Raw genomic sequence first — 15,348 nt, 5'->3', positions numbered from 1 at the left:
AAATCTAATCTGATTTTATTTCTTGATTTGCTTTGCCTTAGAAAGGCTTATTTTATTGAAGAGTGAAATTTGCCACTAGTCTGCTAGTTTGGATGGTTCTAAGTATTCCGAACGGGTTTATCTAAACAATACCTGCTTACTTCACGACAGCACAACCTCCTAAAAAGAATTGTCGCATTTTTTCTTGTGTTTTTCCACACCCATCTTAAGAATGCAAAAACAAAATATTACAAATGCTTCAACAGTCCTTTTGGAGAAAACATTAAAACAATTATTTTCGTATACTATACAGTTCTTTCAAAACAGAAAATAATGGTTTCAATGTTAATTCATTCCGAATATGATTAAAAGAATAAGACATCATTTGAAAAAATGTACTTGAATTAAGTTTATGTTAGGAAGTTGTCTGCTGTTGATCCTGCTACTTTTCAGTTGTAACTAGACTATGTTTCAGTAAGTCCGAGAAAAATGTTAAACTCATTTTATGGCAACACCTCCACCCAATCAGTCAGAACTGCTACCATAAAATGGGTCTTACTTTTATCAAAACCACCGAAATAGAGTGGAAACGTCTCCCAGCCTCGTCTTTACGAAGAACCTGCTAATATTGATGATTGATTTTATGTCAGTGGTTGATCCAGAGTGGGAAGGCGTCCCCTACCTCAGGTCTCTGACACTCTGCTACCGAACCTACATTTTCTACTTCCGCGGAAAGACTAGTCCTGTCAGTTACGCCGTTAGTACTAAGTACACCAACGAGATATATTCAGGTAAGTTACTTAGTGTACTTATCTATGATGCTCTCTCTCTTTCTCTCTATTTATATTTGTGTGTGTGTTTGTTTTATTTGTTTACCTGATTGTATTTTCCTAACTGTAGTATACAGGAGTGGACCAACACTTGTGTGATCCTGCATTTTACTCCTCACTTATCATATCTAGCACCCAACGTATATTCTATGAAAGTGTTCATAAGTACTATATACCAAGTCATATGCATTTAATTTGTTCAAATTCTATGTAGAAATTATCTTCACGAATTTTAAATGGCCTAAAACATACTACCTATATTTACGGAATGAACCGTTATAAACAGCGACGTAATTCAAATCATAAAACCCAGCCGTAGCGAGCTTTTAATCTATTGTCCGCGTGGCGCAAAATGATAACGTGCGGGATTCATGATAACGGTTTCGTTATTTCCTAATACTGTGTATATATATATACATATATATATATATATATATATATATATATATATATATATATATATATATATATATATATATATTCTTTTTCTTTGTATATTTTAAGATGTAAGTCCTTGGCAAACTGGCTTCGCACTCTTTTCGTCATTCTTCTCTGCCACGATGACTTCGGAGCAAGACGTTTGGTACCACATCTGCCTCTGGTTCGATTACCCTTCAAGTACCAGAAGGGTTTATGTCCAAGGAGAAGCGATGGCTGAAGAACAGTTTGAGAGTTTACGACCCTTTTATCTCAATGGAACGATAGTTTTAGGTCAGTCTGATCAGTGTTGGACTAACTGTTTAAGCACTTTTAACCCCGTCCATACGATGATGCCTATGCACGCGCCATGAGGCGGGGGTGGATATATTAGGATTCCTTTCATTGGCGTCTTGATTATATTCATTTTGTAGTTGTAACTGAGTGACCTCATATTCTGTGAACTGGCTTGACAATATTTTCTGTGGTTATTGATATTCAAAGTGAAAAAAACGAGTAATACAACTGTAACTTTATATTCTATATAGCAAGTATTGGGCATCAGCTAATCATCGTACATCAGGCAACTGATGCTGCCCGCGAGAATATGACTCCTATTGGAGAGGTTGATAATATTTAGTATTTTAAACCACGTGTGTATCTAAAGAAGCTGCATACACTAGGTATATAGTTGAGGTAATCTACAAAGAACTCCTTTTCCTGCGTCTTTCAGGAGATCTATCAATAATGTCTTTTTTACTTATAAGTATATCAAACTGTTTAGTAGCGTGTCGGACATCTATGCCTGCCATATTGAAGTTACGTCACTGTTGAGACATCAGTTTAATGCAGGAGTCACCATACTACTGCCCGTAAGATCAGTTCATGCGGCCCACTGCTACACTGTACATATATTTTTTATTTATATTAAATATATATACATACATATATATATATATATATATATACATATATATATATATATATATATAATATTCACTGTATTGTATTAAAACAAAATTGTTATGAAAAAGTACTCGTCATTCTCTCAGATGTCTGGCCCGCTGTGAAAAAAAAAAAATGGCGACCCTAGTTTAGAGTAACATAAGCTCACCACACAGGTCACGACCAAGATAGGAGGTTTTGACTGTCCTTTTGACAGATTAGTATGACATAAACTCATCAAATAAGTGTTTTGTACAATGATGCTCATTCACACAGGTCACGACCAAGATGATTACCCAGGAGGAGGTTTTGACTGGTACCAGAGCTTGAGTGGCAAAATCACACAAGTAAATTTCTGGGGCCGAGCACTCAAAGAGGAAGAAATTCGTGACATCGCCCGCTGTTCATCGGACTTACAAGGTGACATCGTGAGCTGGGACGAGGCCCCTTGGTTCAAAACGCCTAAAGTTAACAGGGAAGATGTTGCTTTAGAAACTCTTTGTCAGCCAAGAGAAGAACCCTACTTTCTTACTTTTCCGGAAACTCGCACTATTGAGGCATCCAAGTACTTGTGTAATACATTTGGGACTGACGTGGCGGTTCCAGGGGATGATAAACAGAACCAAAGGTTGGCAACAACTGCGGAACAGTTTGCGGAGTCCTGCGGTGCCCGAGGTGCTCTGTGGATTGGTATCCATGACCTCGACACAGAAGGGGAGTGGATCACCTTTCCGGGGAAGGGAAGACCAAGTAAGCCGTGGACCTACTCGTCTTTCCGGAACCAGCAACCAGATGGAGGAATAACCGAGAACTGTGCCATTGTGGAACTGTTGCGAGGTGGCTGGAGTGACTGGAACTGCGGCACTTCTAATTTGTTCTGCGTCGCGTGCATGTCGGAAAAGCCTGTCTCCTTCACATTGCGGGGTTTGTGTGAAGAGAGCAAGTATCAGTATGAGTTTTCCTTTATGGGTTATGTGAACAATAAGCCCTTCTGGCGGGGTCTATACAATTACCAGATCAAGTTCCAAGAACAGAAATGGATACTCGAGGACCTTTACACCAGCACAGAGGTGGCTACTAAGGATGTGCCCGAACCAACGAGTTACCCAATGGGGGTTGGCATGTGGAACGTATTGGTAAGTCTATTACACGGGAACCAAACTAGCGATAACTGAATAAGTCTTATATCAGTAGTTTTTTTTTTCAATAACACTAATTTCAATATATTCTCCAGGTGAATAAAACAATTTGTGCAGCGAATGTTGGCGATTCCCACACCTTTTCTCTAACATCATGTGACCACACATTTGAATATACATGTAACGACGGTTCATGTATTTCTTCTGATCGCCGCTGCAACCTTCGTAATGACTGCAGTGATGGTAGTGATGAAGATGGGTGCGAAAACGTAGTTTTGGCACCGGGGTATCGTCCCAACCTTCCCCCACCTCCCACCAACCAAGGACAACAGTCTGCCCCAGTCGGTTTGGCTGTCATCATGGACAGGTGGGTCTGGGTGTTTTCAACTTGACCCCTTCTTTTAGATCACCAACCTTGGGTTATTTCTCGTACTCACCATCCCATTTCCACGATGTGGGAAGTGAAAAACCCCTGGCAGGGCAAAGCCCTGTCAGTTGCGGCAAGCCGCTAGGATTTTTTAGGCCGATGTTGGGTCGCCTCCCCGCCTGACAATGGCTGTCGGGAACCAATCTAAAATGCACGCAGCGAGACCGAACTTACGACCACCTGCCCATGTGTTCGATACAGAATGCACTGGGCTACCGCAAGACCCATTGTTTTCTGTACTACATTAAACTATTTCATTCAAAGGTTCAGCAAGATCGATACCCTGAACATGGAAGTCACGCTAGACTTCTCAGTGGTTCTCAGCTGGACGGAGCCGAGGTCTAACTACCTTAACCTGAAGTCTCCTCCAAAGATCAACGTTGTTCAGGTTGGTACTCCATCCTTTTTCATTTGCGTAAGTTAGTCAACTTTTTCATGCTAAATGTTCATACGCTGTACTTGTTTTAACCACAGTTGTACTCCTACTGATGTCAGTATAAGACTAGACATCATAGGCATTTTTGTGCTATGTTAAGGAATTTAAAGTGATTCATCTTGTATAAGAACATAAAAATATAAGAATGGAGGAGACTACAAGAGACCATAAGGCCTGCACTAGGTAGTTCCCTGTCCCTTACCACCTTTTCATACCTATCCGTCTTCTTTTAAACCAACCAACAGATTCAGCGCTCACTACATGGTTACTAAGTCTAATCCATTTGTTAACAATTTTGTTGGCAAACCAGCTCTTGCCTATATCCTAATTAAATCTAAGTGTGTCCAATTTAGATCCAGCCTACCCTGCTACACAATATGTCCCCTTTTTAATTTTGATCAGAGCAATCTTTTTCCATATAAAACAAGTGCCAAAATATTATATCACCGATGAAACAACATAATAGCCTTTTTACAGTGCTCTAGGAGCAAACAAACACTTTAATATACTTTAATGTCCTACGGTTTAGGTGTCATGAAATAAAATATAAGCAATCAGCAACTGAATATTTTTTTGCGGTGCATTGAAACTCAAATGGTTTTACCATATTTTCTGGGAAATTCTACTTGTCATCAGACCTATATTTTTGTTTTGTATATTTTTTTTTTCAAGATTATTGTGTCACAAATAGTTTCATGGCTTTCCAACCCCTTTCCATAATGGCGGACACCAGAGGTGCGGTAAACCAGTGTCGCATATATTTGCTAGGACTTAATCAGTGTGGTCGAACTGATTATACTGATTTCAGTCTTCATTCACAACCATTCCAACATATAAAAATATCACATGCAATTCTCATCATACATATGGATGTGTATCCCCCAAATTAGCCTTGGTGTTAACACCAAAACTAAAACACAAGACAAGACAAGACAAGAGAAGACAAGTCACAATATTGCGCCGATGCTATGAAGTCATAGAGGTGGTAAAAGGAGATTTAAGGCAGATCAGGGATAGTCAAAGTTAAACGTGACCCTCAATCTCAAATCATGAAAAAATCTGCGTAACTGTGGTCAGTAGGGACGTCACTGAATTCCCTAAAATATCAAATGCATAAAACATGCTGTCAATACCTTATACGGGGAATCATTGTAGTAAGTAAGCATATGTACGTACTTTTGATTGTTTTATTTCTATGCGGCAAATATTACATAACGTCTAGACCTGTTGTTTCCTTAGTGTGTATTTACCGCATGCAGTAAAAACATTTATTTGTACCATTTGTGAAATAATTATGAGGTTACCAGGGACAGGTTCCCCTTACCGATTCTCATCTTTATAGACTTTGGGAAAATATGATTACATTCGAGCCTCCAGCGTAATTTTTGCTTTCACTCGCCCAGGTTCGTGATGGCAAATCTGTTTGGCGCCCATCGATGAATTTCCCCTCAGGGAATGACATCCTCAGAGTTCGCCTTGAGACTTTCACCATCATAAGGAAAGGATCGCCCATAGCTGATGACCTTTCGCGTCCTTTGCAAGGTAAGTACAGTATTCAGTCCCTTCTTCACAGAGAGTAAAACCCCTGTCACACATACACGACTCGAGTTTGTTTGAGCAGAAACGACTTTGGTGACTCTTTTATTTTTCGAATCTCCAAATATCAAATCACCTTTGCGTCATATGTGAAGAAGCTGAATGACGAACTAAAAGAAGTTAAACCTATACGAATATTAGACATATTGTTAGATTGTCCTTAGGGAAGTCTAGAAGACTGTAAGCGAAGTCGTTCTCCAGTTTTTCAAATTCACATTTGACGAGAATCGTAATAGTGTGACTGGGGCTTAAAGGAGCAGATTACATGAAAGATGAACGAAGATGTCTTTGATGGACGAAAATCCCCCAGAAATCCCCTTCAGATATATATATATATATATATATATATATATATATATATATTTACATATATATATATATATGTATGTATATATATATATATTGTCTTTTGCATGTAATGTGATCTAGAACTATAAATATTGCTAAATTAATCAATTTACCTTACTACCAACATTTGTCGTCTCTTTACTAAGATCGAATATCAAAAGGTATTCATCAGAATGATGAAATCATGACAGTGCCCTCAAGACCAAAAATCTCTTAATAAGTAACAATAAGAAAACTAATTTTTTTACTGTCAGATATTATCATTGTAAATCGTTAAACGCTATTAAACTATTTCTCCAACTCCTATTGCTACGAGTTACCTCATAGTTACTTTTTCGCAAGTTACACTTTTACATGCATACATATTATACCAAGGGCTTTTTCCCCCTTACAAGAGAGGTAGCCAAATTCAAAGGCACAATTCCACTCCCACCCATTTCATCCCCACATACTCCACTCCCATTCACCCTCCTCCCTCCCTCTTTTCTATGCTCCTCCTGGATGACGGGTCATCCATGCATCTCGCCCACTGCCCTGGGTCAGAAGCAATGTAGCAAGACATAGCACATCCACAGCAAGGCCGCTTCATTTAATCGGCGACCCCCCCACCCTCTTCCTCTCATAGAGAAAAAGAGAAGACGGGGAGAAATCCCTTCGGGCTGAGTCAAAATATCATTCACACATACTCCCTCACCCCCCTTCCATGCACCACAACATCATCCATACACAACCATTCTCCATTCACCCTTATCTTCTGTCTTCTCCCGCCCCTCCTCAACAGACATTCCCCTCTTTCCCGATGCCCCTTTTACCTCATCCATCCATCTCATCCTTGGTCGCCCCTTCGTGTTCACTCTCCCCACCTCTGCCTTCCACACCTCTTTTACTAATCTTTCTTCACTCATTCTTTCAATGTGTCCAAACGATCCCACTGTTTTTTCATCCACCCTATCTCCCAGCTCCCTTTTCACCACCGCTCTCCTCTTCACCTCCTGGTTTCCTACTCTATCCATCCTAGTAACCCCCACCATACTTCTCAGGCATTTCATCTCAAACATTTTAAACTTTTCTTCTCTTCCTCTCTTATGTTCCATGTTTCTGCACCATACAGTGCTGTTGGCACAAACACGCCCTCATACAATCTCCTCTTAGCATCCATTCCCAAATGTTTATTTATCCTTATAGTTTTTAATCCCCCAAGGCCTTTATTTGCTTCTCTCAATCTACATTTTACCTCCACTCCTCCCTTTCCCGCCACATTCGCCCCCAAGTATCTAAAGCTATCCACTTTCTCTAGCCTCTCTCTTTTAATACTCGCTTCCAATTTCCTGTCACTTTCTCCCCTTGTACATCTCATCACTTTACTTTTACCCACACTTATCTTCAGCTTCATTCTTTCGCACACCTTCCCAAACTCCATCACTAACATCCTTAATCCCTCTTCTGATCCTGCTACAAGCAGTGTCGTCAGCAAACAACAATGGCTTATCTTCCATTTTTATCCATTTTCTTTAACCATCTCCAATTCCCGGTCCATTACCCTCGCATTTATCTCTCGCACCACCCTATCCATGTATAAATTGAACAGCCAAGACGACATGACACATCCCTGTCGCAGTCCTAACTTTACCTCAGTCCACTCACTCTCTCCATTTCTAATTCTAACACAGGCTCTACTACTCCCTTTAAAACTCTTGACTGCTTTCAACAGCTTTCCTCCTACCCCATATACCTGCAATACCTTCCACAGTACCTTCCTGTCTACCCAAAAAACATCCTTACCTTTTCCTAAAGCTTTTTAACATGTCTGCCTTACCACAAAACTCTGATCCACGCAACTCCTCCCTGTCTTAATCTCACGCTGTTCTTCACCAATTACTCGCTCTATACCTTTACTAATCCTCTCACTCAAAACCCTCCCATAAGCCTTTCCAACTGCACTCAATAAACTGATCCACCTGAAACTACTACACTCACACTTGTCCCCTTTCCCCTTGTAAAGCGGAACTATACAGGAGCTCCTCCAGTCCTCCGGCACTCTATCATCTTTTAGACAAATATCAAACAACCTCACCAGCCAGTCCACCATCACTGTACCTCCCTTTTTAGACACTCCGCATGACACCCGTCTAACCCAGGTGCCTTATCTGCTCTCATCATTTTGATAACTGCTTTCACCTCATCTTCCCTTATTTCTCCTCCATTTTCCTCATTCATCACTGTCATTCACCTCCCCTTCCTCTCTTAATTTTCTTCCAAAATATATTTCTATTACCCTAAAAAAAATTGTCATACTCTTACCCTATTTCATGTCTGCTTTTTTTTTTTTTTTGCCTCCTTTATCTTATGCTATACATCTCTTCTCTTTTCTTAATACCTCTCATACGATTCTCTCGTCCTATTTTGTAACCAATATGTGAATGCTCGTTTCTTTTCTTCTACAATTTTCTTTGCTTCCTCATCCCATCACTCATTATCCTTCCTTTTATTTCCTACTGTCCTCCTTGTTCCACACACCATCTTTGCACACCTTGTGACTGCTTTTTTGAAACATTCCCATTCCTCCTCCACTCCTAGTTCTACTCTATCCTTCACTCCCACCCATTCTTCTCTCAGCTTCTTCTTGTACTTCCTTCTCCTTTAAGCAGTTTACTTTAAGTACCTCCCTACCTTCTGTCCTTTTCATTTCTCCATCTATCCCCCACTCTCAAATTACCTTCCACCAAAAAGGAACAAAAATTATATACAGATGACTCTTAATACTTTTATTATGATGTGCCAGGGAAGTAGTACCCTTCGATGTACATTTTTGCAAGACTGATAATCATGTTCCTTCTCTGAGACAAGAACGAGTATGTATGGATGCATGTGAACATTTACATAAATTAAATGACAAACTCTACCAACGGGACTCAAACCTTTAGCTGTGCGATCCCTACCACAAAGCAAGGACGTTGCCGTTGTTCCACTGTGATCTTATACAAGGATGGATCTGAAACTTGACCTTATCATTTACCAATGACACTTGCATGGTACAATATGAGTATGATCTTAATTTAATTGGGTCTCTCTTTAGAAGACCCATCCAACAAGGCTAGGACGTTACCGTTCTTCCACGCTGACTATATTAAAGGGTAGTTCTGGAACTTGACCTAATCATTCCCCAATGACACTCGCATGGTACAGTATGGGATCTTAATTCCATCGAGTCTTTCTTCAGGAAAGCCACCCGACAAGTAATTGAATTAATATCTTTTCAGATCAAGTATTTCGAGGAGAGGATGGAACTTTCAACCTGGTGTGGAAGATTTCGATGCCCTTTTCGTGCAACATGCAACTTCTATATTATCCATTCGACGTGCAGGTGAATCTAAGATTGGTGACCAAATCAGTATCCGTAAATGGCATGGACTTAGTAATCTCAGAGCCACACTGTTAATTTGAAATATCACAATAAGTTGTAGCATAAGAACGTAAGAATGGAAGAGACTGCAAGAGACCATAAGGCCTACACTAGGCATTTCCAAGACCCTTACATCTCACCACCTTTCATCACTACCCATAAAGTTATCTCAACTTCTCTTAAAACAAGCAGTTATTTCAGCGCTCACGACATGGTCATTAAGTCTATTCCACTGAGAGACCGAAAGAGAGCAAGTTGGGTGAGAGAGCAGAATAGAATGGAATATATTGTGGAGGCGGTGAAAGGGAGGAAGTGGAATTGGGCAGGTAAGTTAGTGTGAACGACTGATGAGCGATGGAGCAAGTGTGTTACTGAATGGACGCCGCGAGATGAGAAGCGTGGAAGAGGGAGACCAGACAGAAGGTGGAGAGACGAGATCGAGAAGTTTGCAGGAGGGAGTGATGTGGCAGAGGATGGCACGGTCGTATGATTCATGGAATGCTATAAAGGAGGCCTGTGTTCAGCAGTGGACTCATGATGGCTGATTTGATTGATTGATTTATTAATCACTGTTAGTAAACCAGTTCTTGCCTATTTCTTTCTTGAACCTAAATTTGTTCAAAGAAAGTAGCTGATTGGTGCTCTTCCCATTCAGGTGTGTCAGATCCCTGTCGTCATGTCGTCGGCTTCAGTAGAGTATCTCCACTTCAACAACTTGGTGGTGGCCTACTTAGGCGAACGCATGTTAACCGAAGTTGAGGTAGGGATCCCATCCCGTAACTCAACTGTCAATCACAAGACGTAGTTTGAGTTGTGTTTGTGTAATAATGATAATAATAATAATAATAATAATAATAATAATAATAATAATATTTGGTTTATTGAGTTGACAGTGATACCGTGATACACTAATAATGTACAATTTAAGTCAATTTTAGGACTAGACTAAATTGAGTTAATAATGTTCACTATGGACGGAATGGTGTGTGTGTGTGTGTGTGTGTGTGTGTGTGTATGAGACTGTGTGACGTGAGGCTGTCATACCAACAATTAGACAGAGACGACAATTCTCTGCCCCAGGTGGGGGAAATGTCGATCACTTCGAGACTCAATACGACCCAATCGACAGCCGACGTTCGAGTAGAACTGAAGCGTCGTTACGCATTTCACCTGACGTCGACCTACCTCCCAACCGTCCTTCTCATCATTGTGGGATATGGCACTCTCTACATCAGACTTGCTATGCTTCAGGTCAGTTAAGAAATAAAATTTCTGAAACTATTATTCATCCATTACAAAGAGGGAAATGGTCTGCATATGACCAAATTCCATACCGAAAGGTAAGTACAACAGTTTGTTACTTTCTGTGAAGATAATGGCGGAGAATATGTAAAACATTACATGTGTTTTCTGCACTATGGTAATCTCCTGGGTAAGAAATGTTAAAAAAGACAACTACATTGAAATGTGGATTTACTTTTTCGTGTAAGCTTTCGCTGCAGTCTAATGTTTCGAAATGCTACATTTGAAGTTTGATTAAAGTTTTTGAAGAGATAGCCGTCACCTTTGCTTTGTGCGCTTGGACTGTGGGGGCAAATAACACTCTTTATATGGAATCGGAAAGAGGTGCGGATTTCGAACGAACAACGAAGCAAATGCGAGACCATTAGACTTTTAGAGCTTAAGTAGCGCTGAACATTATTACATGTGATTTTTTAATGTTTTATTAAGTACAAAACTTGTAAAAAGAAAAAAAGGCATTAAGCTACTTTTGAATTTATCGTTGATTATTTTCTTTAAAAAAAATAGTTGCGTTTTGTTATGACATAAACTTACAGCTGCAGCTTGATTTTCAAAGAAAATTCTTGTGACAATGATTGGCTGACGTAACCGATGTCTACGCGTTTAAACTAATGTTTTTGTTGGTCTCTGTCTCTAACAATCCTACAATAAAAATCTTGTAATAATTTTGTAGAGGGTCTTCGTTTCTGATGTACAGATGTACAAATTTTATACCTACCAAAAGAAACGTCATGTAAGGATGGAGCTCTTATTATTACGACGTCTCGCTTGTTACAGCTATATCAAATGCATGACCTTGATAGCGCTGTATGAAACGAAACTCGTACTAATAAAGGTTGTCTCCACATGGAGTTGACACGGTGGAAGGCCTGAGTGACAGATCAGTTAGAAATTATGAGGACTTTAAAGTCAAGTGAAAACCAAGATGGGTTGATTAGCTTCAGCATTAGTAAAGGGAAAAATACACGCAACTGTAGCTCCACTTGTAGATCTTACAGTCGTCTTGATATATGTATAATTTGAAGTGTCATAGAATAATTAACTTCCTTGATATTCAGCAATTGGTCCTGTGACTTCTGTAGTAAACATGAGAGTGAGAAGATCATTCATGTTATTATAAAATAGATCAGTAATGAGTTTCACAAGACTGATTTCTAGTAATTAGAATGAAATTGCTAAGCTTTCAAATTAATTAAGAAATAGGGATGGAATTGTACAATTAATTCTATTATACTTCCTCAACAGAGCATAGCACTAACGGTTCTTATGTGATATTTTATTCTTGGTAAACTATCCCTTGGTGAACATCATCTTAAATTCCTTAACAATACTTAATGTTATGATATTATTTTTTTTTTTTTTTTTTTTTTTTTTTTTTTAATCTGTCGTTATAGATAGCAAAATCTATAGTGCAAAATGAAAGACGATTTATCAGCCCATATTTCAATTACAAAGGATTACAAAGGCGGAGCATGCCGACAGGAGACCTTTTGGTCCATATCTAGGTCGGATGCGAAAAAAAATCATAATAATAAATCAATAAATAAAAACTATGATAATGTAAATAACAAATAAAGTACATAAATAAATGCATAGGTATAGTTAGATAATAAGCAAACAGGTAAATAGTAAATAATAATGAATTGACATATAACTAATAGTAAATTAAAATCAAAACAGACAAATGATAACAAAACAAAAACAAATAATATGAAATAAATTATAATCATTACAGCATCTTGCTTAGGTGTTTATCTAAATGATTCTTAAAGCTTCGAACTGAACTACATTGCACTGCCTGTGCAGGAAGTTTATTCCATTCATTAACTACACGGTTGGCGAAGTTGTTTATACCTACTTCCAAATTTAATCTATTTCCGGACAGTTTGAGACCATTGTTTCTTGTCTGGTTCTCATTCTATGTGAAAATTTTGTCACTTTTGATGTTGTCAATTCCCTTTAGAATTTTAAAGACCTGTATCAAATCACCTCTGAGTCTACGCTTTTTTAGGAAAAACAGATTCATATGTTTTAGTCGATTTTCGAATGATTTATTCTTTATATTTGGAATCAGTTTTGTGGCTCGCCGTTGTACTTTTTCCAGTCTGTCAATGTCTTTAATGAGATTCGGTGACCATACGGAAACAGCATATTCCAAATGTGGACGAACTAACGATTTATATAGCTTGTTAATGAGTGATGGACTTTTGAAATCAAAAGATCGCGCAATCAGTCCCAGAATCTTATTTGCTTTCTCAGAGGCTGAAATACACTGCTTGGATGATTTGAGATCGTTACTGATAATTGCGCCTCGGTCTTTTTCACTATCCACTTTTGTTAACGAATTTCCAAATAACTTGTAATCGTACTTACTGTTATTTTTACCTATGTGCATTACCTTGCATTTACTTGTGTTATATTTCATTAGCCACTTTTCAGACCATTGCTGTAATTTATCTAAATCTTCTTGAATATCTAATTGATTTAAGTGATCATTTTGCCATTCCGCACAATTAGTGTTAGGTGATCATATGATGTTTAGTAAGACTAGTGACAAAACTTTGAATCATGTAAATGTCGTTTTGATACCCTTCAAAAAATATGAAACTGACGTCAATGAATTTTTTCAGGTCCGATCCATTATGGCTCTGACCACGCTACTTGTCTTGACTTCATTGTATACACAGACGGCCGCATCCCTTCCTAAGACATCATACTTGAAAGCAATAGATGTGTGGCTTCTGTATTGTATTACCATCCTTGTACTCATCATCATAGCGCACATCTTCACGGACTACATAGATGATGTTCAGCTACATGTGAACAAGGTTCATGTACATACCAGCAGCGTAATTTTCATGTATACTAGTGGTTCCCAGCCCCATGAAGGTAGCGACTCAAATGAGGTTCGCGAGGATGTTTCTGAGGGTCATTGGATGGTATTGAAAATAATAATAATGATAATAATAATAATAATAATAATAATAATTAATAAATATAATATAATATGAATAAATAAAGGCAAATTTTCAAAATACTCTTAAAGGAAAGTAAAATTGAGTAATATTCCAGTGGTGCATTTTTTTCTTTAATATTAACAAAAGTAGCTTAGTTGTAATGATAAAGCATTGGTATACAATACGTCATACGATTACAAACATTCCTCATCATACGAACGAGTTACGTTCCGGAAGGTCGTTCGTAACAAGGTCTAAGTAAACAGGTCTAACCGCTGTGTCAGTTCTGCGCAGCTTCTGACGTAGTTTGGATGCGTCCATTTTCTCTTTGTGATACACTGAAGAAAACTGTGAAACGCCAAGGAAGACAGGAACTATAATATTTTATATTTTATATATATATATATATTATATATCATATATATTATATATTCATATATATAGACAGGAACTATAATATTTTATATATATTTATATATATTTATATATATATTTTATATAATATTTGTCAGAATATAACTAATTGATTGGAGCGGTGCGAGCGAAGGCGACGTCATTTTCGTACGACGGGACCAACTTCAACTGGACAGCTATAGGGACCCGCTAACCCCACTTTGAACAGCCAGGTGACGTTCACGGGCTCGCTGCGCCAACTCCCTCGAAATTCGGTCGGAAGTGATTAGACCTTATATTCTTAGATCTTGGTTCGTAACTCGAAATATTCGTGAGTCGTTATTTCAACATAATTGTAAAGGTACTCAAATCTACATGCATAAAAAGTATGATACATAGCCAATACATGTTTTCTTGTCCTAAAACACATTACTAATGGTACATAACACAAAAATTAAATGTAATACTAATATTCAGTTTTGGATTTTTACCTTTGAAACTTATTAATAGAGGCTTGAGGTTCGTCTTCAAAGTTCGTAAGTCGAACGTTCGTAACTCGTATGTTCGCAAGTAGAGGAGCGTTTGTATTCGCGTCCAATATTAGTTCGCCGAGCAGACAGCGAGGAGTCTAATTGACGAACTATTCCCTGACACTCTGAACCGCTATGTCGGAGAATTCAGTATAACGTGAGTATAGCGAAAAATATATAAAGTATATTTTTAATAAAAAATATATATATTTTTGTCCCAATATTTTTTTCATAGTGTGGGACTTAGCAATATAGATAAAATCCATAAAGCTAAAACTAAATGTACACACATTTTGGTGCGTCAGGCAAGGCCAAGCTTTAAGATTTAACCTTTAGATTTAAGGTCGCGCCCGAAAAAAAAAGGTTGGGAATCACTGATGTATACCTTACGTTAACCATGAAAAAAGATATATATATTTTATAGATATGATAACCCTTGATGCTTACTTTGCGCTCTTTTTCCTCAGGTTTCACCTATTGGTTCAGACAGAACCTTGAAAACATCTTTTCAGGGATGGTTTGGCAACCAGCCAATTGCCAACATGACAATCACTATCATGCGTGTTATCGTACCTCTTTCCTTCATCATCTTCAACGCCGTCTATTGGAGCTTCGTCAGGGGCGCGATATAAGACAGATTTGACTG

General features: G+C 38.4%; 2 protein-coding genes across 2 annotated transcripts; both read left to right on the top strand.

Annotated features, from left to right (window-relative positions):
- Nucleotides 1–1,325: 1,325 nt before the first annotated feature.
- Nucleotides 1,326–6,061, top strand: LOC143034229 (uncharacterized). Its single transcript, XM_076200166.1, has 6 exons — nt 1,326–1,520; nt 2,448–3,307; nt 3,406–3,677; nt 4,002–4,125; nt 5,577–5,715; nt 6,024–6,061. Exons 1-6 carry the CDS (start codon nt 1,370–1,372, stop codon nt 6,059–6,061), a joined length of 1,584 nt encoding a protein of 527 aa, XP_076056281.1. The 5' UTR covers nt 1,326–1,369.
- On the top strand, nt 5,631–15,348 carry LOC143034147 (glutamate-gated chloride channel alpha-like). Its single transcript, XM_076200092.1, has 6 exons — nt 5,631–5,715; nt 9,378–9,481; nt 10,176–10,280; nt 10,601–10,771; nt 13,453–13,650; nt 15,170–15,348. The coding sequence occupies exons 2-6, from the start codon at nt 9,431–9,433 to the stop codon at nt 15,332–15,334; spliced, it is 690 nt and encodes a 229-aa protein (XP_076056207.1). The 5' UTR covers nt 5,631–5,715; nt 9,378–9,430; the 3' UTR covers nt 15,335–15,348.

The sequence above is a fragment of the Oratosquilla oratoria genome, chromosome 17 (assembly GCF_046742065.1).
Source record: "Oratosquilla oratoria isolate Oo_2021 chromosome 17, ASM4674206v1, whole genome shotgun sequence".
In the NCBI taxonomy this organism is placed as follows: Eukaryota; Metazoa; Arthropoda; class Malacostraca; order Stomatopoda; family Squillidae; genus Oratosquilla; species Oratosquilla oratoria.
This window is presented reverse-complemented; position numbering and strand designations above follow the sequence as displayed.

Bases quoted from the DNA above. Each gene is read 5' to 3' on its own strand.
- LOC143034229 (XM_076200166.1), top strand. From the start codon at position 1,370: ATGACTTCGGAGCAAGACGTTTGGTACCACATCTGCCTCTGGTTCGAT. The intron at 4,126-5,576 runs GTTGGTACTCCA...TCACTCGCCCAG, and splicing joins CAAAGATCAACGTTGTTCAG to GTTCGTGATGGCAAATCTGT. The intron at 5,716-6,023 runs GTAAGTACAGTA...TGGGGCTTAAAG, and splicing joins CCTTTCGCGTCCTTTGCAAG to GAGCAGATTACATGAAAGAT.
- LOC143034147 (XM_076200092.1), top strand. From the start codon at position 9,431: ATGCCCTTTTCGTGCAACATGCAACTTCTATATTATCCATTCGACGTG. The intron at 10,772-13,452 runs GTCAGTTAAGAA...GAATTTTTTCAG, and splicing joins TCAGACTTGCTATGCTTCAG to GTCCGATCCATTATGGCTCT. The intron at 13,651-15,169 runs GTTCATGTACAT...CTTTTTCCTCAG, and splicing joins TTCAGCTACATGTGAACAAG to GTTTCACCTATTGGTTCAGA.